We start from the raw sequence: 26948 nt of genomic DNA on the forward strand, positions 1-26948 counted from the left end.
AAAGTGTGATACCGGCTCGGACGTCGCCCGGGTTAACAAGGTCCGCGTTCGTGGGTTAGGCAGAGGCTCACGTCCGAAAAATAGGCCACAGTCTCCCTTGGTTACCGGTGGCGAAAAGCAGCACCGGCCCAAGCATGGCTACTGCAATGCCCTCAACAGATGTGAGGAACAAACCCAGCCTTGGTGTTTCTGTGGCAATGCATCCACAGACCACAAAGGCTGGAAAACCACGCCAACGGATGAAATGGACAGTAGAAATGAACGAGTTTATCATCCGTACTTACTACACCATCACAAAACTCGAAACAAACATGACAGCATACAGACAACAACTACACCATAGATTCACACAACAGTATCCTCATCTCACTGTCACCGAACAAAGGGTTGTTGATCAAAAAAGAACAATTATACACAACAACCTTATTCCACAAACAACACTTGAACTTATCAAACAACAGGTTGCTGATCAAATACATCAACAGACAGAAACATCTAACATTAATGAAGATCATGTAACCTGTCAGGATAATCCAGCAACAAGCATTGATAATAACACACATACAACAATTACCACTAATGATACTACAGACATTTCCTCATCCATCACTGATAACATAGACATGGATTTAGTTAATACACTCTCACATATATTTCAGGAAACACTCACTAAATATACAGGCACAGATCCCACACAACGACCACGAATACCAAAAATCAACACGTCAAAGGAAGTAGGAAAAACACTAAATTACGTAAACACTCACTTACTACCACACTACATTCATTCAATTTCTACACTCGCAGACATTCATACATTAGTTTATGCTGGAGCAGTCACAGTAGTGACACACCATGGGCTGAAAATACAATCACAGACAAACACACAGAAAACAAAATTCTATCACAAGCCTGCCTGGCAGAGAAGAATAGAAATACAAATAAATGACATTAGACAGCAATTAGGCAAGTTGACACAATACGCTAAAAACAACATAACACCCAAATTAAGGAAACAGCTCAAAAACATTTTCAAGAAAATAAAAACACACACACATTACAGAATACATTGATACACTAAAACAAAAACTTGCTGCCAAAGCACGTAGACTCAAACGATACAAAACATGTACACTACGAAAACAACAAAATAAATTATTTACAAACAATGAAAAACTCTTTTACAGACAAATCAATAACAAAGCAAACACTGATACACAGCACAGTGGCACACCAACAGAAGAAGAACTCACAACATATTGGTCTTCTCTTTGGTCCAGTGCTGTCACGCATAATGCTGATGCAGGCTGGATCGAGGAGGAGAACAGAAACTTGCACAACATACCAACTATGCCCTGTGTTGAAATAAGCATACATGATTCCCAATACACTGTTAACAGAACACACAACTGGAAGACACCTGGTGTAGACAACATTCACAATTTCTGGTACAAAAAGTTTACATCACTGCACCAGGAACTAGCTAAACATCTAACACACATCATCATCAATCCACAAGACATGCCAAATTTCCTCACCCAGGGCATCACCTACATGAAACCTAAAAACAACAATACCACAGACCCCACACAATACAGACCAATTACATGTCTTCCAACACTCTACAAATTATTGGCATCCTGTATCGCAAACAAAATATACAAACACGTTGAAGAACACAACATTCTAACAGAACAGCAAAAAGGTTGTCGTAGAAACCACGGGATGCAAAGAACAGTTACTCATAGATTCAGTCATTCTACGGCAAGTACACAAACAACACAAACATACACATGGCATATATAGACTACAGAAAAGCATTTGACAGTGTTCCACACAGTTGGCTGCTACGTATTCTACACATGTACAAAATACATCCATCACTCATTGCATTCTTTCAAAACACTATGCAGCACTGGAGAACAACACTACATCTCAGGGTTAGTAACACTTCCATACAAACAAACCAAATTTTTATTAGGCGAGGAATTTTTCAAGGAGATTCCTTGAGTCCTCTCTGGTTCTGTTTAGCCCTGAACCCATTATCCAACATGTTAAACAACACGCAATATGGTTACAATATCAGACACGAAAAAACAACACAGTTTACACTGTCACATCTCATGTACATGGATGACATAAAACTTAATGAAGTTGTTTTTGTGTGGATGCATAAACTCCTAAAAATTACACATTCATACACCAAGGACATACAAATGGAATTTGGCCTAGATAAATGCAAAAGAGTTCACATAGAAAAAGGAATCCTGAAGAAAGATTTTGCACTTGGAAATGGAGACATTATTGAATCCATGGAAGAGGGCGAGTTCTACAAGTATTTAGGATTCCAACAGGCCAAACTAACAGAACATACACAAATAAAGCAAAGATTAATTAAAGAATACCAAAGTAGGTTAAATGCTATTCTCAGAACAGAGTTAAAGCAATGCAAAACACACAGTTAAAGCAATAAACACATATGTCATCCCAGTACTCACATATTCTTTTGGAGTTATACATTGGACTCACACAGATCTCGAGCAACTCCAAAGGAAAACAAGAACTACACTTACTAAACATAAACAACAACATCCTAAATCCGCCACAGAAAGATTAACCCTTCCACGTAAAGATGGCGGACGTGGCCTGATTGACATAGTTAACCTTCACTACAAACAAATACAGTCACTGCGAGAGTTTTTCTACAAAAAACAAGAAACATCACAATTACATAAAGCAGTAACTCTAGCAGACTCGAATAACACACCATTAAACTTACACTCACATCATATGGACACAACACAACATATAAAAAGCATCGACACCATTAAGCAATCGTGGGCTCGAAAGGCACTCCATGGCAGGCATCCTTATGATCTGGCCCAGGATTTTGTTCACAAAACTGCGTCAAACAGCTGATTAGCTCGGGGATGCCTCTTTGGGGAGACGGAAGGATTCGTGATTGCCATACAGGATCAGGTCATAAATACTAAAAACTACAGAAAACACATACTCAAAGATGCAACACTCACAAATGACACATGCAGATGTGGGGCCGGGAGTTGAGAATATAAATAATAATAATAATAATAATAATAATTACTGTTTTCTTCCTATTCGAAGTCTAATTTTAGTTTCTAGAATCCGTTTTTTTTGTGTTTTGTAAATAATTTAACAGGACAACTAACTTAAACGGACATCTGTTGGAAGTTCGCCCCCCCTGTTGGCAAAGTGGTTGTCGAGTTAAAGTCGTTAAACCCGTGATTTATCCGGTAAACAAGATCGAGATGGTAAAGAAATGGGTGCGCGAGACGATTTAATTGTCACATTCCTGACCTAATTGACAGATCCCCGATCGTAGATCGTGGGAGCAACTGAGGGATCGACCGACCGGGGTAAGTTTGGGTCATCGGGTTGCATTGAGTTCAAAGCGGAATCTGTCCGGCTTTCCATCGAGGGAGGCGGTATTCGGAGCCGAGTGGTCCCGGCTGCGCCTTCTCCAAGTCAGAAAACACATTTAGATGTAATTTACGGGACCGTCGTCTGGGGAAGGGCTTGACCCGACTCGGACGGGGAGCGGCCCGGGAGGGGGAGTTCGGGGATCTTCGGCGACCCTGCGGCCCGAATTGCGTCCCTGGCAACAGACCAGGGACCAATAGAGAAAAAGAAGACCCTCGTTCGGACCAACCAAAAAGCTCGGGGTTTCGGGGAAAGAAAGGTTATAAAAGCCCGAAATTCCCGGGACAAGGGTGTGTGTGTGGTAATCGAGAGCGTCAACCCTTGTGTACGGACTGCAGATACTCGAGCGAGAGAAGAAACCTTAAGGATACCGACGGAAGACAGAAAAGGAGATTCGAGATTCGAGAGACTCCGGGCGCAGGGACTATAAGGACTCAACTTCCCGACGACTTTCTTCACCTCGGACCTCCAATACCCGATTCGGCGGAGAACACCCAGGATCGACGGAAGAGACAGTACGGCTGCGACACATCCATTCGGCTTTGTCTGTAAGCATGATTGTCTCTGAATAAACGCGGAAAAATTTATAAATATGGTCTCTGTGTGAGTCCCTTTGCGTCCAGACCACTAACTCCCATACGGTAAAGGCCGGTTTCGCGACATCCTGACCTAAAGCGAGTCGGGTCAACTTCGCCCCTTTCACTAAGAGGCGCAAATCCTCGCACAGAAAATGTCACGTCATGCCAGAAACTATACAACCTATCACCTCTGGTTGCAAGCTCTTGGCACAGACAGATTATTTACACAGACATAATCAAGTAGCAAATATAATACACCAAGAGCTTGCAAAGAAACACAAATTATTAGACATCCACGAACCATACTGCAAATACATCCCACAGACAGTACTGGAAAACAACACGCACAAATGTACTACGACAGAGCCATAATCACAGATAAAACAATTTACCACAACAGACCAGACATCACACTCATTGACAAACACTATAAAATCACATACATTATAGACATATCCATTCCAAACACTCACAATATACAAAACGCATGCACTGAAAAAATTAGCAAGTACACAGAACTCGCCCAGGAAATAAGGCATCTGTGGAGGATGGATAGGGTGCTTATTGTACCTGTTGTTCTCTCCTCTACAGGTGTCATACCACACATACTACACAAAAGCCTGGGCACATTGGAATTGAATAGAAACACATACATCACACTGCAGAAAGCCACTATATTGAATACATGTCATATTGTGAGAAAATTCCTGAATACAGACACACACACTGATACACTTGTTTAATTTCTGTTTTGGTTACTATGCCTTGACTCTGGTCCGGCATAGTACACAGCCACCGGTGTTAACCTAGTATATCTCACTTAACCCAACATCGTAATAATAATAATCAGTGCAGAGCCCAAACGGTTAGGAGTTGAAATTTGGTACCCTGTGTACCAAATTTAAGCAATTGTGTTACACCAAAGTGTTAAGTAATAATGACAGTGTTAATCCCTTTGTTTAACCTTTGTATCCGGTACTACTTTACTGTCCAAAAACAAACGTTTTCGGCCTCACTCGAGGTCTGCTTCAGGTTACTCGAACAAAAGAACAAATTAGAGCCGGATTCCAAATTATTTGAATTAATTTTTCGAGGAACTTTTAAAATATATTCGAATATAATTTTGATTATACGCGTGCGCTATGAAGCGATGTCATTTTCGTATTCTTCACATACGTAACGCCACGCGTATGAAAAAGCGTTGCCGTCCTTAAAGTTTATGCATTTCCCTGCACGGCCGGTCCTGTATATTTCTAGGGCTTCGAGGGCCCTGATGTCATTTGTCTGAAAGGCTTTATTTATCAATCTGGCGTTGTTCAGGTCTGCGTGAATTTCTGGATCGGTGGCGTAGGTGGATAAGGCGGTGGTACATCGAGCATGGCTTATATCGTATCTGTGCTCCTTGACCCTCTGTTGGATTGAACGTTTCGTGGAGCCAATGTATACTAATTCTCGCCCAAATCTGTCATCTCTCACTGGGATACTGTATACCCCCGGTGCTCGAAGAGGGTTCAATTTGTCCTTGGCGTTGCGCAACAATTTATATATATCTTGTGACCTTTTGTATGCCACTCTGGTACCCATTTTGGTTGCGATTTCTTTGTATAAGGTCTTCAATCGCCGGTTGTATTAGACTACCGTGTATCGTCTGGTCGATTCTTGCATCCGATCCCCATGTGTACTGGTTGTATCTTGCGTATCCATTGGTCGGATGCAAGAATCGACCAGACGATACACGGTAGTCTAATACAACCGGCGATTGAAGACCTTATACAAAGAAATCGCAACCAAAATGGGTACCAGAGTGGCATACAAAAGGTCACAAGATATATATAAATTGTTGCGCAACGCCAAGGACAAATTGAACCCTCTTCGAGCACTGGGGGTATACAGTATCCCAGTGAGAGATGACAGATTTGGGCGAGAATTAGTATACATTGGCTCCACGAAACGTTCAATCCAACAGAGGGTCAAGGAGCACAGATACGATATAAGCCATGCTCGATGTACCACTGCCTTATCCACCTACGCCACCGATCCAGAAATTCACGCGGACCTGAACAACGCCAGATTGATAAATAGAGCCTTTCAGACGGATGACATCAGGGCCCTCGAAGCCCTAGAAATTTACAGGACCGGCCGTGCAGGGAAATGCATAAACTTTAAGGACGGCAACGCTTTTTCATACGCGTGGCGTTACGTATGTGAAGAATACGAAAATGACATCGCTTCATAGCGCACGCGTATAATCAAAATTATATTCGAATATATTTTAAAAGTTCCTCGAGAAATTAATTCAAATAATTTGGAATCCGGCTCTAATTTGTTCTTTTGTTCGAGTAACCTGAAGCAGACCTCGAGTGAGGCAGAAAACGTTTGTTTTTGGACAGTAAAGTAGTACTGGATACAAAGGTTAAACGAAGGGATTAAGTATAAATGCTTCTATTGTTTAAAATTTACAGAATATAAATTAGTCAATATAAGAATTATAATTTTTATTTACATATAAAATACATCGTTGACATTAACGAGAATCAAAATTCACATAAAATGGCTTTTGAGCAGTTGTTTTTGTATTTCTCTGGCTTTGTTGCTAAGTGAGACTTCATCTCCAAGTCTGGAAACTGTAGAAAATTCCATTTCTCCTATAATTTCGTCATATAAATCTATATTCTTATCAAGAGAAATTTTACGTACTATGCGCATATTGTGTAAAACAGCACATGCATTAATTATTAATTCAGCTTTGTAAAGTGAATAATTTAACACTCTGTGCTTGTGTATACATCTGAATCGGGACTTTAGAAGTCCATTACATCGTTCTACAATGATTCTCGTTGATGTCAAGCTTCTATTATAGTTTTGCTTATTTTGCTGCTGAGCATCTAATATAGGTGTCAGAAGCCATGGTTCCATTGGATAGCCACTATCACGTATAAAAAGAAAGAAAAAAATTTTGGTAAATGAATTTTTCCATACTTTCATATATATTTATTTATATGTATATATTTATAATAAAGTGAAATGAAAAACATCGATATTAATAAAGACAGTTAAAATATATTATAAAATAAAGACAATTGACATATGACACAAAAGATATTGTGTAACCATGGTCTTCTCTGCCTTGTTTTGATTAAACTTTTAATATTTTTGCTGTTCTATTTACATATAATAAATAAAATATTCTAAACTTTCAATGAAGTTTCATGTGTACAAGTGAAAATATCAATATATTCATTTCATATACAACTTCAGTACCATTGTTTCTAATAAACTAAGTGAATACTGTATTACCATGTAATTTGTAAAATAAAATAACTAAAAATAAATTGACTATTACATATAGGATGTATTATTTAGAAAAATCTAAAGAATATGTAATATTCAATATCAAAAATCTGTTGGTTTAATTTTACTAACCTATTAACCAAGCATTATTATTTGTTTTGATTCTTCCCTCTATAAAAGCTTGTCTTAAATTGCAGCTTTTCCATATATATGAATCATGTGTTGATCCTGGAAATTTTGCATTAATGCTATTTATTTTCATGTCGGGATCACACACCTGACAAATAATGAAAATATAATAATTCATTGTATTATTTTTGTGTCACGAAATGATATTTATAATTTAATAAGAAATTTGATAATTTATGTACTAAAACCATTTAAAATATAATCCAAAAAGTTTGTCTTTTACTTACTATTTGTGTATTTATGGAACGATATCCTTTTCGATTGGCGTACGTAAATTCTTTATGGTCGGGATCATTAAGTGATGGAACTCACATTCCTATAATTGCACCATCAATAGCACCTATCACTCCCGGAAAGCCACCTAAACTCATGAATTTTTGTTTTACTGTCGTCATCTCTGTTTCAGAACTTGGAAATTTTATCCAGCGATGTAGAAGAACCACATTTATTGCCTTGCTTACTGTCGTTATGCAATGGCTCACTGATGGCTGGCTAATTTCTAACGTATTATCTTGAGCTACTGGCATCTGATAAGAACCAGAAGCAAAAAATCTAAGAGCACATAATACCTACAAGAAAACAAATTTAAGAAAACTATAATGCAGCTCACAAATATTATATTTCAAAAAGTTATCTATAAAAATTTTTATAGGCATATGTATATTTAATCAATTAAATATTCTTTAATCGTATTAGGCATAACCTGTTACAAAGGGGGTGATGTTGTCAACAATCAGTTCTTCTCATTAATCAATACAAATTTTTTAACATTAAGTACAATCTATAATTTGTATAATTATGTTGCCATATGAAACATAATGTACATCGCACTTTCCGTAGAACATTTCTTTAAACACAAGAGATCAAATTTTTTCCTGATATCATTAGCCATTTCACATACACATAACAAATGAAATTTTGAGAAGTCCATGTTACATCTTGGACACAAATTATTAGAATACACATATAACTTATTGTCTATCAATATAACATCGCTGTTGAGACGGAGTTGAATAAAGAACCTCTTCACATTGAAAGGTAAATTAGATATCATATAGCTATTTATATTAGGAAAGGTCAATATTGTGCTGTACCACTTCGTTGAAATTCATAACCAAATATCTTCTATATCTTGAAACAATGAATTATCCAATACATTTCAGGTTAATTGGTTACATAGGTCCTGACTGATTTCTGGACAGTATATTAACAGTTCTATTGAAGAACCAAATCTAATTATCACTTTTGTCAATTGACCAATCTAATTCCTTTTTGAAACTTTTAGTAATGATTTACGGTACAATAAGTGTACAAGCCTAGATGCAATATAACCACTGTCCATATGTTTTATAAGCAATTTCACACATCTTTTAATAAATAGTGCAGTGAGACTGAATTTACTTAACTCTAACCTTAAAGCGCTACCTGGCACTTTGAACTCTAATAAGAACATTCTACGGATAAATTTGTTCTGAATCACATCTAACTTCTGGTAATTAGATAAGCACCAGATAGGTGAAGCGTAGCTTATTGCATTGTAAACTATTGCGTTAAACAAGTTAAACTGTACAGTACTTGGATATTTTTTAAATTAGTTATAGCAAATAACTTAATTGCACCATTGATTAATCTGTCAGCCTTAACCATCGTTGCCTTGATTTGTCTGTCAAAGGATATCATGGGAGTTAAAATTATTCCAAGAAACTTAATCTCGTTTACCATTTTTAGTTCTACATTGTTGATGTGAAAGGACGTGTTCCTTTTGGGCAGTCTAGACCCATTTCTAAATACCATAACATATGATTTTTTTGGATTAATATTTAATTTTAATTCCTTAAAATATTTGGTAATTGCTTGAATTTTTCTCCTCAGAGCAGCTGCTGTTGGAGCAATGATAACAATGTCATCAGCATAAGCAATGGAATGGATAACAATCTCATCGACGGTAAATTCATTGTTATCATTAGTAAAACTATTGTTTAAATCAAAGGTATAAAAATTAAAAAGATGTGGAGACCAGGGGTCTCCCTGTAACAAACCACGTTCTATCTTGAAAGGTTTACACTGTTTATTATCCTTTCTAATAATTGCTTTGTATTGTCCGAATAGTAAACCAACTATTTTCACCATTGAACTATCTGCTCGATATCATGACATTTTATTTTGTAAGTCGCTGATACTTACTGAGTCGTAAGCTTTCTCTAGGTCTAGAAATAATGCAAATACTTTGTCTTTTCCTATATAGCTGTATTTGAACAATTGCCAACATTATAAATAAGGCCAGCTGCGTGCCACCTTTCTTAATAAAGGCAAATTGGGTTGGGTTTTTCAAATTACCTTGATCTATCCACTCATTAAATTTTGTCACTAGCACTGTTGTAAAGAGTTTTCGGAACGCCGATAGTAAGGCGATAGGACGATAATTTCCAGGGTCCGGTCTATCTCCTTTTTTATATAACATGAAATATCACCTTATTCCATTCAACAGGAACTACTCCGTTATTATAAAAACCATTGAATTGTCTGGCCAGGTAGTCAAGTATTGGTATTGTTAACTTTTTGATCACTACATTAGGAATGTCGTCACTTCCGGTTGCAGTTCTATTTTTGAGCTTCCCAATGCAGCGATGTATTTCTTAAACGTTAAAAATTTTTTCCATGAGACTTATGTCAACATGTGAGTTATCCATAAAATTTCGATTTTTCTTAAGCCGATACACTGCAGAAAACCATTCAAAATACTTCTGCCATATGCTATCTGATATATACACAGGCCTCTTCCTCTGGGTAACCGGTCGGCAGAACCTATTTATTATACCCCAAAACTTTTTCGGATCTTTCATTTCTATCAGACTGTTGTTTAAATCAGAAAAAAATCTCCTCTTTTTGGCTTTCAAAAAACTTCTATAGATTCTTTTTATTTTCTACATATCTTTTCCAATCTGATTGGAGATTAGTTTTCCTAAAACATGATAAGCTCCTCTGTTTTCTAATCTTGTAATAATAACATCTGTTGTCGTACCATGACTGTTTGTATCTCTGCCGTAAATTGTCAAACAATAATTGACGTGACAAGTATCTAACAACTCAATTAATTTTTCATAATTATTTAAAGGACCAAGTTCTCTCTCCTGACCCCCTCGATGTGGGTTCCTGTCCGTGGTGAGGGGACCTCCCAGAGATGGTTTAGTAACTCTTCTTTACCATCCCTGGGATCTGAACGCCCACCCACGTGTTTGCCGTGCGTGGTGACCCGTATGCCGGAAACGGGGATCCTGGTAGTTGAGGGGCAACATAACGTCCCCAACACACTGCTTTGGCCCCTGCTTCGGATAAACGGGAGGCTCAAATCAGGCTCCGTTTGAGTCAATCGGCTGGTCGTTGAGTCATTGTTGACCTCGGCTTGGAGTCAACTGATCGATGCAGACCGGGCGGACACGTCAGACAAGATGTGCTCTTCTTGACTGCATTGTGAGGGTATAGCTCTTGGGAAACCCTGGTGTGACGGTCTATGGGAATCTCCCATGTGACGGCATCCCCTTGTTGGGCCCCATGGTGGGTGGGGTCACCGGGAGCTGAATAATAATTTTTCAATATGGATTCAATAAAATCTAAAACACCATGCACCAATGCATCACCACCAAGGGATTTTACTTCTACCAACCAACCAGCTTACCTTATTGTTCATGCTACGGGAGAAACATCTCTGTCCAAATGTTCCCCCTTTTTGATCCAAAAATTATTTGAATCAACCATTGGGCATCTTAAAAAAATCCAAAAATTGAGGTCAGGAGATTTACTTGTAGAGGCAGCCTCTCCTCAACAGTCAGCAAAGCTTTTAAAAACTAAATCTCTAGGAGACATAACTGTCATTATCACACCACACACAAGTTTGAACTCGTCACGTGGTGTGATATCTGAGGTCGATCTGATGTCTGAAGATGAATCAGACATCCAGATCGGTCTTGCAGATCAAGGTGTCACTGCCGTCCGACGCATCTCCATTCGTCGTGATGGCAAGCTGATACCGACTAAACATCTGATTCTCACTTTTGGAAAGCCAACATTGCCATCATTCGTTACTGCGGGATATCTTCGATGCCCAGTTCGACCATACGTTCCAAATCCGCTGCGTTGTTTCAAATGCCAGCGATTTGGACATTCCCAGACCTCCTGCCGAGGCAAAAGCTTATGTGCACAGTGTGGAACTGAAGGCCACAACAGTACTGAATGTAAAAGTACTCCACAATGTGTGAACTGCCAGGATGCCCATCTTGCCTATTCTCGGAAATGCCCTGCATGGCAAAGAGAAAAAGAAATTCAATGCCTAAAAACAGTGAACAACATACCTTACCCAGAGGCTCGGCGCATGGCCACTGTAAGTGCACCAGTGAAACAGAAAACATTTGCTGTCTGTTTTGAAGTCCACAAACACACGTGGGGTTCAGACAGACATTTTCGTTTCACCAAATGAATCTCTCACTCGCCATGCTAGATGTTTATTAACTCAATCCAAAGAAACAGAAGAAAAGGAGAGTATAAAGAAAAGAACACCCCTACCTAAAGCAGGGGTAGTAACCAGAAATGTGGGTTCAAAAAAAGCTAATAAGAACCCACTCAACAAACAAAAATTAAAATCAGCCCTCTCTAAATCTAAAAGATCAGAGACTCAGTCTATGAGTGAGTTTTCTGACTTCTCAGATGAGGAGACTAATAAGGTGGTTACACCACCAGCCTCACCTCCAAAAGGCAAATCGGCTGTAAAATTAAAGAGGGATACCTTTACAAAGAATGCTGCCTCAAACACATAATGGATTATAAAATAATCCAATGGAACTGTCGTGGTTTTCGCAACAACTTCTCTGACATTAAACACCTGACATCGTCTACTTTATCTCTCTGCGTGGCACTTCAGGAAACACATTCGAAATCTGGAGAAAGAATTTCTTTAAAAGGATTCGATCTCTACCGTAAAGATGATGACAGCCACACCTGCCAGTGGAGGTGGCTGTACTGGTTTCAAACTGCATCCCGTCTTTACCGGTACAAATAACAACAGAGCTGCAAGCTGTGGCAGTCAGAATTTCAATTGGCGTTACTGTCACAGTTTGTTCCATATACTTGCCACCAGATGTCAGAGTCAATGACGATGAATTGGATGCCTTGGTTGAACAGCTGCCAACTCCATTCCTTTTACTCGGTGATTTCAATGGCCACAATCCAATGTGGGGCAGTCCCGACATCAATCGTCGTGGCAGGGCCATTGAGAGATTTATAGGCAATCACCAACTGTATATATTTAATACCGGAGAAGTGACATACTTCCATGCCCCAACAAGAACATTCACTGCCATTGATTTATCATTAGCCAGTCCGAACTTGTTTTCAGCATTTACATGGGGGGTTGGATCTAATCCACTCTCTAGTGACCACTTCCCAATATTTCTAAAATATCGAGGCAGAGAAAGCTGTGAAACAGCCCGTCCACCACGCTGGAAACTTGAAACAGCAGATTGGCCTGCATTTTCTTCTTTGGCTAAAATCACTGAGGAAATGGTCAATACTGCTGATATCAATGATGCAGTTGAAGCCGTCACATCGACTATTATTCAGGCAGCTGAAAAAACAATGGGGATAACATCAACCAGATATCCAAAACATCCGAAACCATGGTGGGATCAGAATTGCGAGGCAGCATTTAAAAAGCAAAAGAAAGCATGGGGGATTTTCAGAAGATATCTCACTGCTGAGAATTTGATTGCTTTTAAAAAAGCAAAGGCAAATGCCAGGAAAATAAGGAGGCAAAGCCAAAGGGATTCTTGGAGGAAGTATGTATCTAGCATAACATCTTCCACCAGCTCAAAAGCAGTCTGGGATAAAATCCATAAAATTAATGGGAAATATGCTTCTCATTCCCTGTCCATGTTGGAAAATAATGGCACAATAATCAGTGATATACAAGGTATTGCTGATTTGTTGAGTGAGACGTTTTCGGCTTCATCCAGCAATATTATGTATGCAAGGGATTTTCAGGTTTATAAAGCCCAAAGTGAAAAACAGTACTTAAACTTTCACTTCTCATCTAATGAGGAATATAATGTGCCATTCACCACAATCGAATTACATAGAGCGATGTCTCGCTCGGGGAATACTGCTGTAGGCCCGGATAAAATCCACTACAGCATGATTATAAACGGAATTGTCTGACAATTCTTTTAATCTTTTGAATCTGTTTAACAGAATATGGACAGAACATACTTTTCCTGACTCTTGGAGGCTATCAATCATTATTCCCATTCCCAAGCCAGGTAAAGACTGCAAGAATTCCTCTAATTACAGACCAATCTCTCTTACGAGTTGTCTCTGTAAACTTTTTGAGAGAATGGTAAACAGACGCCTGATGTTCCTCTTAGAGGAAAAGGATTACTTTTCACCACATCAGAGTGGATTTCGTAGGAACAGAAGTACCACGGACAATTCAGTAAACCTTCAAGCATCCATACGTGAAGCGTTCGTTAGACGACAGCCCTTATTGTCTGTGTTTTTCGATATAGAGAAGGCCTGTGATCGCTGCTGGCGATACGGAATACTTCGTGATCTGCACCAATTCGGATTGCGGGGTAATTTGCCAACTTTCATAAAAAACTTTTTACGGAATCGAAGATTCCAAGTCAGGATGGGCACAACTTTATCTAGGCCTTACACACAAGAAGAAGGTGTTCCTCAAGGTTCTATTTTGAGTGTGACTCTGTTTCTAATTAAAATTAACAGCATAGCTAAATGTCTCCCTCCCAGTGTGAAACACTCTCTGTATGTGGATGACTTTCAGATCTCCTGCCAGTCTAGTAATATGAGTTTTATTGAGAGACAACTGCAAACCTCCCTAAATCGCATAGACAATTGGTCCAAGACCAATGGTTTCAGCTTTAACGTAGAGAAGACGTCGTGCATTCACTTTTGCCGAAGGCGTGGTTTGCACCTGGACCCTGAAATTTACCTAAATGGGGTTAAAATCCCAATGGTCAACGAAGCAAAATTTTTGGGTGTCGTGTTTGACCATAAATTGACTTTCTTACCACACTTGCGCAATTTGAAGAGTAGATGTTTAAAATCTCTGAACCTTTTAAAGGTATTATGCTGCTCATTCTGGGGAGCAGACAAATGTTCAATGCTCAGAATATATAGAGCCCTTGTTCACTCTAAGCTTGATTATGGATGTATTGTGTATGGCTCTGCGCGAGAATCTACTCTTCGGATGCTGGATCCAATCCACCATCAAGCATTGCGTTTGTGCACTGGTGCGTTTCGAACTTCTCCTGTCCAAAGTTTGTACGTAGATGCTTATGAGCCTCCACTATCTCTCAGGAGAGAGCAGTTGTCTCTGTTCTATTACATTAAACAGAAATCTTTGGCTAAACCTTCAGTTTATTGTAGAGTATCAGATACTCAGCTGAAAAGATTATTTTCAGCTCGCTTAAGTTGTGTCCCTACATTCGACATTAGAATGGAGAATGTAAGCAGCACGATTGACCTGGACACAAGCAACATTTCACAGGCTGAGGTGGATAATATATCACCTCGGTCAACTCCTGCGATAAATGTTGACATTAGCTTAAAGCAGTTTCCTAAGGAATCCACCCCGGACTACATCTATAGGCAGCACTTTGCAGAAATTCAACACCACGACAGGAATTTAATTTCTATTTATACTGATGGATCGAAATCGGTTGATTACGTTGGCTCAGCCTTTGTCTGCCAGGATGAGATCGTGGCAGAACAAATTGCATCGAATTCTTCCATCTTTACTGCAGAGTTGCAGGCTATTTACCTAGCCTTAAAATATGTAATTAGGAAAGGTCATCGTTGCTGTGTTATTTACACTGACTCAGTTAGTGCACTTCAGGCTTTGATCTCACATGAACCTAGTTCTCACTCTATAGTGATTAAAATTCGCAAACTGTTTTGCCATCTTATTGCAAGTAATATTTTTGTAAAATTTTGTTGGGTCCCAGGCCATGTAGGTATAAGAGGGAATGAAGAAGCTGACGCAGCTGCAAAGTCAGCAAGTCCTTTTCAGCATACAATGTTTATTGAAGGAGGTGACTTGAAGCTGGTTGTTAAAAAACGACTAGCAGAGAGATGGCAAAATGTGTGGAACGAACAAGTCCACAATAAACTTTACGAGATCAAACCTATAATAGAAAATTGGACACACAACAAACAGTATGATAGGAGATCTGAAGTCATTCTTACTTATCTGAGAATTGGACATACTCAACTGACTCATCAATACCTTTTGAAGGGTGATGACCAGCCAGTATGCCAGTATTGCATTTGTACTTTAAGTGTTAAACATATACTTTACAACTGTGTTGCTTTTGACCAGAGTCGCAGACAGCATTTTGGAAATGCAAATTTGAGAGAGATTTTGGGCCAGAGGCCAAATCTTGATAAGATACTGAACTTTTTGAAAGTTATAAATATTAATAGAGAGATTTAAGTTAACTTATTTATTTATTATATATTTATATTTGTGTTGTTCTGTTTGTTTGTGTTTTTGTGTTGTATTGACGTTACGTGATATATGTGTTTAGCTTTGTTTAATTTTACCATTTGTCATGGCGCAGCATGGCCTGTATGGCTCTTGTGCCAAAAACTAGAACTAACCAACCAACCAATTCAAAATTATAATGTTGTTTAAGTTTCTTTCATTCATAGACTTATTGATCTGAAATTCTAACATACCTCTCAGTTGTTTGCCTGTCCTGATATCTTGTTCTAGTGTATTCATTCTTCGAAAAACCCTATTCAACTCCTCCTTCAAGTCTTTATTTTCCTTCTTCAATGATATTACTTCAGCTTTAATTGTACTCAACTCAGAGTTTAGCTTTTAACTTTTCAGAGTTAAACTTTTCCTGTATCAAGTCGTAAACCGCTTTAATGGTATACTTCGACTCATCAGCTTCTTGCTCTTTCACTTCTGAAGTCTTCACAAAATAGTCCTGGATATTCGCGTCCCTTATTGTCCCGGTTATTTCTTTTGAAGAGGATTTTACATCTTGATCTTCTTCTACAAATTCCATTAAATTGCTCTTATCAGTATTACCCATATTACCTTTTTCGGGGTCTTCCACGCCTTCGTTTTTGTATATCTTCGCACTCTGTAGCTTGAGGTGATCTATTCAAAGGGCCTGGATTGGGTTCTATTCCTGAGATAATCAACAAGCATCTAATTAGGCTTAAACAAAGTCTATTCGTGTTTATCAAGATTATCTGATAAATCATACTTTTAAACTTAAGCAATGAAACACTCGAACTGTACTACTGAGCTTTGACAAAAAGTCACCAACAGCGCCAACTATTTGCCAACTCCCCCACATATGTATATTCATGTTCATATTGTTATATGAACATCAACAATTTTGTATTAAACAATATTTCATATACAATTAATAAATAGTATTTAACAAAATCATGTTAATGTGACTAAAATGTCATTATTTGGGAAACATATCCTCTTATATACGATTTTCATATATTGTCAATAATTTTATACATTCATTTTTCTATAAATAAGAGAAAATTAATTCCATATTACTCTTTAATTATAAATACATTATCTTATGTTTAATATATTTTATAATTTGTTACTATAATTTAAAATTTATACTTTTATATATTTTGAAAGCAGTAAATGTTAATATTAATTAATTAAAATATATCAAACTATAGTGTATAAAGTTTATTTCTTATATACACAATGTAAGCTGCAGTTTTGAAGAAATTAATGTTTATTCAAAATTCGGCACTTATGCAGTTTAGCCGGTACGGAAAAAATTTTTCAATTTTTTTCAAAATTTGATCGATTATAGTCAAATTTGATACGCTGATTACGAATATGATATTCATTTTCGCCCCAGTCAATTATTTACATTAAAAAAATTGTTTTAATTTTTTGATATTTTTTTATTTTTCAAAATACGCCAGTGCAAAATTAACAAACTTTTAACTAAATTTCACAAAATAAAAATAAAACGTAATCACTGTGCTGCTTCGGGATACACTAAACGAACATGCTCAACCAAGTTATGAAATGCGTCTTTTTGAAAACGCTGACACCACAAAAATCCTGCCGAATAGTTATCTAGCATAGTACGATGGGTACTGAATCTGCGTTTGTTTTTTTCCTTGGCTTTCTGCCAAACAGATTCTACGTGATTGGTTGTAGCGTGAGTAAGGGGGTCAACGAAATTAATCGAATGGTTTACGGTCAAATGCTGATATCCCACATTCTCCACTGTATTGTATGCTGCCCACAAATCCGAGACAACAGTAGTCCCAGGGAGCACGAACTGTTGCAAAATAGGCAACAAAGTGCCAGCATCGCGCCTGTCTACAGTCACCAGGAAACTTTCCTTTGTTTCCACATCGAAATCACCAAAAACCCATTGTTCTCTAACGCGATGACCACGTTCGTACTTTCGACGAACAAAACAACTTTCGTCGATCTCCACAGTATGACCTCTGCCTCCCAGAACGATCGGATTGAGCAAAAAATATTCGTGACAAATGTCCCTACAAAATTGTTTCCAATCAACAATCGTATGGGCACTTCTGATTTCCAACTCTCTCTGTAAAAAGTCCTGCTTATCTACTTCATAAGCCCACAGATACATCAGTTGCAAGATCTTGAAAACTTCAATATGGCTTCCCGAAAAAAATGAAAATTTTCGAATTGACGCCTGTTTCCTACAAACCCGACCTGTTGAACAACGCCAGATGACACCATCCATAGAATTATTGTTTTCTAATCGCATTTCGTTGTATCCCACGCAATTGCCATCACAAATAATCACTCTTCAACAAACCGTGTTGTTGAGCCCAGTTAATCGCCTCCCTGTTAGTGGCCGATATTTGGAATAAATTTTTGAGGCGAAATTCCGTAAGATTTGGAAATCTATTTGCCATATTCAAATAAAACTTTCAGAATATTATCGACTAGCAAATCGTGTTCAAAGCAACGAATTCGACACAACAGACTACCAGTGTATTTGTTTCAGTTTAAACGTTTTTTTTAGTTTAAACCTTCGTCTAGCGTATCCCGAAGCTGTAAACTAATCCTTTCTCATATTTTGACAGAAATAACTTTTCCCTTTTGTTTTTACTTACTTTAAAAAAATCGTTTTAATTTTTTTTATGTAAATAATTGACTGGGGCGAAAATGAATATCATATTCGTAATCAGCGTATCAAATTTGATTATAATTCGCTTGTGCCGACGATCGATCTGACATCTACCGGTGTTAGCGCGAACTACATAATGGCGACTACTATGGGTATAATGTGTCTGTAGTCAGTAAGAATTACTAAAGTATTTAACCTACAATGGTAAATAATAAGTATTGCTGTGTATTTGGATGTAAGTCTAAAGTCGTACATCAAACTCAGTACATATGCATACATTCCCAAAAGATAAATTACTGAGAAAAAAGTGGGAAATAAAACTAAAGTTAGGAAAGCAATCAACGAAATCTACATACGTTTGCAGTTTGCATTTTGACAAAGACGATTACTATTTGCCAGGTAACAAAAACATTTCTTATAAGTATATTTTAACTGTTATCACATACGGCACTTGCGTTTTCATAGGTTTACCATGTGATCGTCATTATTTAAAACCTAATTCGTATCCAACTAAAAACATACCGATAAGGAAGTTTGATACAACCACCTCAAAACAGATTGCTGAGCAAAGATCCATTCGTGCCCAAAAAAGACAAGAAATACGGAATAAAGTTTGTTTCTTTATTTTGTCAGATGCATTTCTTTAATAACGCTATGCCAAAACAAGATCTTATAATGATTGAAATCGGCAAATAAGAAAACGTATATCAAGGAAAAATCTACATATCAACTTCATAATGACACCAACATTTTGGAATTGTCACAGCCCAGTACATCCTGCTCTAAATCATCTATTGTCTGCTGTGCATGCACAGATCAACAAATGACATCACAAATAGAGGAGGATGAAGATATGACATCAGTATCACAAGCAGAAAAAGATGCAGCTACGGCGCTCTTAAATTTAAGTGAAAAGTCCAACATTCAGGAGGAGAAGGATATTTTGATGGAAAAAGGAATTTAAGTGAATACACTTTTAGATTCAACCTTAAAATTTACTGTGTTTGACTTAATAAAATCAGACAATGAATTGAATATTCTCACAGGTTTAAACAGTTTTAAAATGCTTGCTACCATCTCTGCCTGTGTTAGTGAGTTGCAGTCCAACGATACTGCTTATAAGCCTACTACAATATCTACTAAAGTCAAAATTGTTCTTGTTATGATGAAGTTAAAACTGGCCTTGCCCTTTGCTTGTGTTTCAGTTTTATTTCAAATTTCCATGACAACATGTAGAATAATATTTTTCAATATTAAAATAATATTTTTCAATATTATTGCTTATCTGAGTCAAGTATTAGGTGCTGCGATTGTGTGGCCTTCCAAAGAAGAGATAATGAAAAACTTACCTTTGTGCTTTCAAAAATACAGCAAAGTTCGTGTGATTTTGAACTGCACTGAAGTTTTGGTTCAAAAACCAAAGTGTATTTGTTGCAGAATATTAACTTACTCCCATTACTATGGTAAGCATACTGTTAAAGTATTAGTTGGAATTGCCTCATCTGGTCTTATCACCTATTTAAGTAAAGCATATGGAGGTAGGGCATCTGACAAAGCCATATTTGAGGAATCAAATTTGTTAAATTTACTGGATCCTTATGCAGATCAAGTAATGACGGATAAAGGTTTTCATATAGAAGATGCTTGTTCTGCTAGAGCTATTGGTTTAGTACGCCCACCATTCATAAGAAATCAAAATCAGTTAAGTAAGCATGATGCACTGGAAACTGCAGAAATAGCAAAGGCCAGGGTACATGTTGAACGTGCTATTCAGAGAATGAAACTATTTGCTGTTTTAAAACAAAAATTAGACTGGACTTTACTGCCACATATTGACAAAATTCTAACCATTATTTGTGGTGTGGTAAATTTATCTAGACCAATATTGGGTGATGACAAATTTTGAAGAGTGGTGTGAGCATTTTCATTTTGACCCTATATAATTAAGCAGTATTAAACAGCAATTTAATACTGTTTTTTATAATCTCATAGTTAATAAGGCTTACTCATTTTTGTTTTTCAATTTTTGTATAATAAAGAACTCAAGCACTAGTTAGGACAAAACATTTTATTCCAAAACATAACATAACATAACATGTTTTATAAAATTATCAGTACTTAAAACTCTAATTATTTTGCATAAATCTGTAAGAAAATATCTTTCTTTGCAAATTATGAATAAAATACTGAATAAAAGAAAATGACTATTTTAATTTGTTGTATTTGTTTAATTGGGTGCTAATATTGTAATGTTAATAAAATTCAAAGTAATGTGTATTTTCTTCTAAGAGTGATTTCTGATGGAAAAAGCATGATTGTATTTAAGAATTATGTCTGCATAGGTAAGGAAAAATAATTTTGGTAAAATCATTTAGTAGCTTTTCTGTCAATTTATGAATAAAACTATAATCTGCTAAAACTTCAAGGGTTTTAAGGGTTTGGTCTTTGCTACTGAATATTACAAAATCACATGAATTTAAATTTAATATAGCCAAACCTAATTGTACCTGCCCATAATATATGTGATTTTTTTAAGCTGTAATTGCCATGTCCATCGTGTACTATATACTTAAGAGATAGCACCATTTCTTTTGCAGATTTTTCTGCACCAATTTTGGGGCACTTTACTTCAAGCAGCTTGATAGGTTTTTCATCGTTGAATACAATCCCGTCAGGAGAAAATGCAAAACATGTCAGTAATGGTGAAATTATCAAACCAAACTGTTTGACATCACAACCATAGAGAGTTCCATACAATGTGAGTGCTGTTTTTTCCCACTTTTTACCATACTCTATATTTTCATTTCCCTTAAATTTGCTTCTAAATTTATTTAACTTTTTTTCCCAGTCTGCATTTTTCCTCCTTCCATAAGTATATAGTTTATAGCACACTGATCCTGTCACTCTAATACAGTAGAGCGTCGATAAGTGGCACGTCTGTAAGTGGAATGGCCGGAAAGTGGGACGATTTTCAGTCGGACTGTCGTGCTGAATCGAATGTTTTTGATACTAAATTTACTTCTAAAGTATAATTTTCATGTTTTTTATATTCTTTAATATATTTATTTTGTTTGTACAAAATGAAGAAATAATTTTTAACGATACGATAGCCTCGATGATTATTATAAAAATTTTCGTTAGGCTTAAAATCGACGAAAATTCAACGCGAAGCGACACGCAACGGAGAAAAATTCGAACATCGGACAGGTTAATGTATTTTTTCGTACAAAGTCGGAAATTGGAACAAATCACTAACTGGAAGGACCCCAGTCTCCAATTGGTTCCACTTATCGACGCTCTACTGTACTTCTTTCTTTCTTCCACAAATCATTATTTTGTTCCATTGTCAAGTGGCAAATGTTTTCTATCTCTCTCTTCTTTTTGTATATATTTTCTCTGTAGTACATTGAATCCTGAAGAGGCATAAGATGATCACTTATATTAGGCAAATATTTATTACAGTCCATACAGTGTTCAATTACTTTTAATATTGACCAATGTGGTGCAATATTACCAGCTGAACTTTGTACAGCTTTGGCTACTAAGCATTTTCTTCCAATTGAATGCTTTGCTAAAGCAGAATCAGGCAACTCTTGAAAAAATCGTTCTCTGATAGCATCTCTTTGGCTTTCATTTAATGAAAGAATTTCTGTTTTCTTTGTCTGGACATGGCACAAATTTTCAACTTTACAAGCTCCATATCTCCCATCAGAACTGCTTGACATTTTGCTCCAATACTGCTCAAGATCAGTACAACTCAGATCTTCCAAAGTATTACCATACCTGCAAGAGAAAAGTACTTATTTATATCTTCATGCCAATACAACTAACCTATTAGTTAAATATTTGAGTGTTTTACCTGTTTATATGAAGCAGTGCCCCTATTGAATGCTTACAGTATCCTGCTTCTCCTGCTATGCACGTACACTTTATAGATGTCATCAAATATTTATTGAGTTCTGAACTCCATTTTATATTTAACGTGATTTCGTGAGGTTTCTTTGAAACAATACTAGATAAGCAGAGAGCAAAAATTTTTATTTCGACTGGGCAACCATCCTCGTCATCTGTCTTATATATTTTTTCTTTAATGCCACAGCAAATTATCTGTTTTAGCATTTCCTCTCCTTCTATAAGACATCTTTTTCTATCACCAACATATTCTAAAATGTCACAAAGTGAAATCATTATGATATTAATCCTAGTTGATTTCGTAGTTGTTTATGTCGGACAAGAATGCGGATAAAACGTTTTCACTATAGAGAGAAAAGTTAACACACAAGTGACTTGCGTTTGTAATTTCTATGTTGACAGTAATGTAAGTGACTAAAACGTTAATTTTGCAGTAATGTTTTGAAAGGCGTGATCCTATTCCACACAAAATATATTTTATAGACGATCTATACCGGTATTTACATAAATATCCCATATTTATGTACGAAGATTACCGTTTGACGTGTAAAGTGGGCGAGCATTTATTTACAAACAGTTTTTAAGCTATAGGATTAGATTGATTGATATGTATAGAAATATAAAACGATTGTCGATTGTCGAAAATGAATATCATGTTTGTAATCAGCGTATCAAATTTGACTATAATCGATCAAATTTTGAAAAAAATTGAAAAATTTTTTCCGTACGTGCTAAACTGCATAAGTGCCCAGAATTCTTGTTAAAAATTACATTTAAAGTGTAACCTGCATATAGTAATCTCCACGAAACTTTTATATATTTATATTCAAAGCTATCATTTTAATTTATACATATGCGAATGAAACCTATTTCAGAAATAATGTTCATGCTGTATCTACTTACTTTAAATTTTAACAAAAAAGCAGTTATAAAATAGTCAAGGTAATTATTTTTAAGCAATACAACAACACAGTTTATTAACATTAAAAAGCTACTTACTTTTATTTCTGTAGATAGAGCATTTTTCTTAAAACATTTTGGCTCTAGCGTATACGTTACGTTCCTAACGGCAGCTCGAGAGTGACCGATAACAAAAGCTTAGATATCGCACGTGGCTATCGGCACCGAAAACGAAACGTACAACTCTGAATAGCATTTTCACAGTTGATTAAACGCGAATCACGTGGTTCCGATAGAAACTGGTTTTTATCGTATTCATTAGCTTAACGATACTACTCAGAATAGATCCCCAGGTCCTGAGCCGCGTCCTTCGGACTTAGTCTTTTGTAGTCAGACGTAACATCGCTTAATAAATTTAAATCTATCTTATACTTCACATTGGGTTTAATAGCCTTAGCAATACAGCCTTTTGAATTCTTTGGACTCTTTTTGTTATTATTAGTTTGTTCTTGTAAATAATGATTTCGTTCATTTGGGTCTTGGCGCACACCTCTAGCCACTTGCATTTCCAAAGAAAAACCACCTTAATTGCTTTTTTCATGCAGTCTTTTTTATCAAAAATGATTTTTAAAATATCTTACTGTTTTCTAAGTAATTTGAAATTAACTGCACTTTTTTTTCTGTGCTCTTGTTCTGTCTGTGTTGTTTCATTGTTTACAACATTATTTTCACTAGCTAAAGATGAAAGAGAATTTTGCGATTTGCTTTGAGGTGTTAAAAAATCGGACATGCGACGTGTTTTTGAAAGAACCTCTTTTTATTTTTGTTGTTTATCAACCGCTGCTCGACGTTTAGCACTGCCGCTTGGATACGCCCGTTTACTTCTGTGCCTATCACCTTGTTGACTCATTGTTCTTTTTCATTCACTGTACACTTTTACACCATACTTTATACTTTTTTGCACAAATAGTTTATACAAGAAAATAACATTAACAGCTCACAATGTCAGTACAAGATCGTAACAGCGTAGATGTATACTCTATCTTAACTAGTACTGTACAGTAAAAACAGCAATGAAAATGTCGTTATTTCAAGATATATTTATTGATTATACAGTTCAACTTTGCAAAAAATGTTTTCATATCTCTTCGTTATTATATATGTTAGTCAAAACACGTTTTAATTAGTTGAATCTAGTTTATACTGGGTGTCTTTATTAAAACCTGTTTTGTCCAGTTAAAACTAATTTTAACTCAAATTCATTTTTGACTAGCAGTAAATTCTAGTTTTAACTAGTCAAAACTGGTTTTAACAAAGACATTTGTAGAATGATTCGGGGTAAGATGGTAAGCGGGGAAGATGCCTACTTTTTGATATTTTCAAACAGTGACGTCAGATATTGTCATGTGTTTGTATGATGAATTGTTGGACCAATATTGAGTGCAGAAACCTGTAGTTGGCTACCGTTACCTCATTTTCTACATCTGAGAAGAATAAAAGCGAGATAAGAACGAAGTTTTTGTTGTGAAATATTTCTAGAATCATTTTAAAACTAAAAGTTAAAATAAAATTTATTAAAAAATGCTGAAAAACAATTAATGTGTGAGTTAAGGTTCTAAAGTTTCCATTGTGAGCTACCGCCGATCTCGATCGGACATGCTAGAACACGTGACTCTACTAGGCACCTTACCCCGACAAATGGGAAAGATGCCGCATTTTTCTTGGGGTAACATGCCTATTTTTTGTTAATTGAATTCCAATATGCCTATTTTTAATAAATTTTTGTTTTCTCGTTTTATTGCAGGATATGCATAAAAATTATATAAGGACTTCTCAAAAAAGTTTTTGGACTGAAAAACGCTTTCAGCTAACTATAGAGCACGTTAGAACGGGCGGAAACTTAGCAATACTGGTACTGTGCTGTTATACTTACTATGAAGTACTTTGTAGTACATATGCAATAAATTAAATTTGGTTAAGATATTCGAAAATTAATTTTATGCAATTATATTTGTTATCTTACCCTAATGGCATTTGGCATCTCACCTGGATACTTGGGGTGAGATGCCCAAAATGCCAGACAGTAAAAAAGTCGTCATTGCAAACACAATATACAATTATTTTTCATACACTCCAAAGTTTTATTTGAAAAACATGCTCATGAATATGATATTTTCATTAGAGGCCTCCAAATTATCGCTATAATTTCCTTCATAAACAAAATGTTGTGTGGTGATTCGGGGAAAGATGCCTAACTATTTATTTCTGCCAAACATATTTATGTAGCTAAAATTAGTTTTAACTTTTAACAGTTTTATCTAAAATCAAAACATGTACAGCAGTAAATTAAGTAGACAAAACGGATTTTGTCTAGTTAAAACTAGAATTTACTGCTAGTCAAAAATGAATTTGAGTTAAAACGGGTTTTAACAAAGACATCCAGTATAAACTAGTTAAATCGCGTTCTAACTAAAAACGGGTTTTGACCGTCACATATATTTTATATATAATATAATTTTATATATATCGCCATTTTATAAAAGAGATGTTATTGAATCGTATATTCAATTTTTTATATTCCTATTTTATTCGAATTGACCTTTTTACAATTTGTAATTATTTTGTATCACATTATTATTCATTTGTTTAATTTTATACTAGTTGTAATTATGTAAAAAATATTTTTATATCGTTAAATTTATTTTCCATTTATGTTTTGTCACGTTTACGGTGTTTAATTATTATTTTAAGCTAATGCGACCAAACCTACGAATGGCAGCTTCCTGGCCATCACATAGAATTTCTATGGGAAAGCCATCATTGCAGGCATAAAGTTGCCTCTGTAAAGTTGTTTATCCGGGAAAGATGCCATTCAGGAATCATTTTCGACTTATTAAAACAAAATAAAAACACACTTTTTAAAATTTCTAATGAATATATATTTTAAAATAATCAAAAGCTATACTTTTTTTCAGCGCATGATTTCGAAAGAAGACTTCTAATGAAGGAGTTAAACTATTAGAAACAATGTGACGATGTTTTCTAATAGAATGAAAAATATTTTACAAAGCATAATTAAGAGCGATACATCGCATTATCACCATCAACTACTTTTGGGTTCTGAATCGAGGAACACACGATTTGTAATGTTCACGAAGGTAATGAATCCTTCACTCTTACATTTCGGTCGATGAATATAGAACATTGTCCTTTCTTGCAACTGATCTAGTCTCCCGTTACCTGCATATAGAAACGAAATGAATTGGAGAGCAACGACAGGAAATAGAGACAAATCGAAATGGTTAATTCGGAGACCCAGTCTTTAAGATTCCAATTTTTTTTTCTAAGTAGATAAGTTCAACTGACAAGGGAATTGTCAGAGTGTCATCTAATAGATTTTAATAAAATTTAGTTAATAATTACGTTAAAAGTATAC

At 36.1% G+C, this 26948-nt stretch overlaps 4 protein-coding genes across 4 annotated transcripts; 2 read left to right on the plus strand and 2 right to left on the minus strand.

Annotated features, from left to right (window-relative positions):
* Positions 1-6578: 6578 nt before the first annotated feature.
* Positions 6579-7720, minus strand: LOC136978304 (putative nuclease HARBI1). Its single transcript, XM_067274011.1, has 2 exons — positions 7461-7720; positions 6579-7015 (listed from the first exon to the last, which is right to left on the minus strand). The coding sequence occupies exons 1-2, from the start codon at positions 7633-7635 to the stop codon at positions 6579-6581; spliced, it is 612 nt and encodes a 203-aa protein (XP_067130112.1). The 5' UTR covers positions 7636-7720.
* A 3392-nt stretch (positions 7721-11112) lies between these two features.
* LOC136978305 (uncharacterized) lies at positions 11113-11991 on the plus strand. The gene has a single exon (XM_067274012.1). It carries the CDS (start codon positions 11113-11115, stop codon positions 11989-11991), a length of 879 nt encoding a protein of 292 aa, XP_067130113.1.
* Positions 11992-17557: 5566 nt separating this feature from the next.
* On the minus strand, positions 17558-18334 carry LOC136978306 (uncharacterized). Its single transcript, XM_067274013.1, has one exon. The coding sequence runs from the start codon at positions 18332-18334 to the stop codon at positions 17558-17560; it is 777 nt and encodes a 258-aa protein (XP_067130114.1).
* A 1429-nt stretch (positions 18335-19763) lies between these two features.
* Positions 19764-20606, plus strand: LOC136978307 (uncharacterized). The gene has a single exon (XM_067274014.1). The coding sequence runs from the start codon at positions 19764-19766 to the stop codon at positions 20604-20606; it is 843 nt and encodes a 280-aa protein (XP_067130115.1).
* The last annotated feature ends 6342 nt before the right edge of the window (positions 20607-26948 follow it).

This window comes from Centruroides vittatus, unplaced genomic scaffold (assembly GCF_030686945.1).
Source record: "Centruroides vittatus isolate TY-2023 unplaced genomic scaffold, ASM3068694v2 contig_503, whole genome shotgun sequence".
NCBI classification, from domain to species: Eukaryota; Metazoa; Arthropoda; class Arachnida; order Scorpiones; family Buthidae; genus Centruroides; species Centruroides vittatus.

Excerpts from the sequence above, each read along its gene's own strand:
- LOC136978306 (XM_067274013.1), bottom strand. The coding sequence starts at position 18,334 with ATGCGATTAGAAAACAATAATTCTATGGATGGTGTCATCTGGCGTTGT.
- LOC136978304 (XM_067274011.1), bottom strand. The coding sequence starts at position 7,635 with ATGAATTATTATATTTTCATTATTTGTCAGGTGTGTGATCCCGACATG. Across the intron at positions 7,016-7,460 it reads TAATAATGCTTGGTTAATAG|TATGGAAAAATTCATTTACC; the intron begins GTTAGTAAAATT and ends TATATATGAAAG.
- LOC136978307 (XM_067274014.1), top strand. The coding sequence starts at position 19,764 with ATGCTTGCTACCATCTCTGCCTGTGTTAGTGAGTTGCAGTCCAACGAT.
- LOC136978305 (XM_067274012.1), top strand. The coding sequence starts at position 11,113 with ATGGATTCAATAAAATCTAAAACACCATGCACCAATGCATCACCACCA.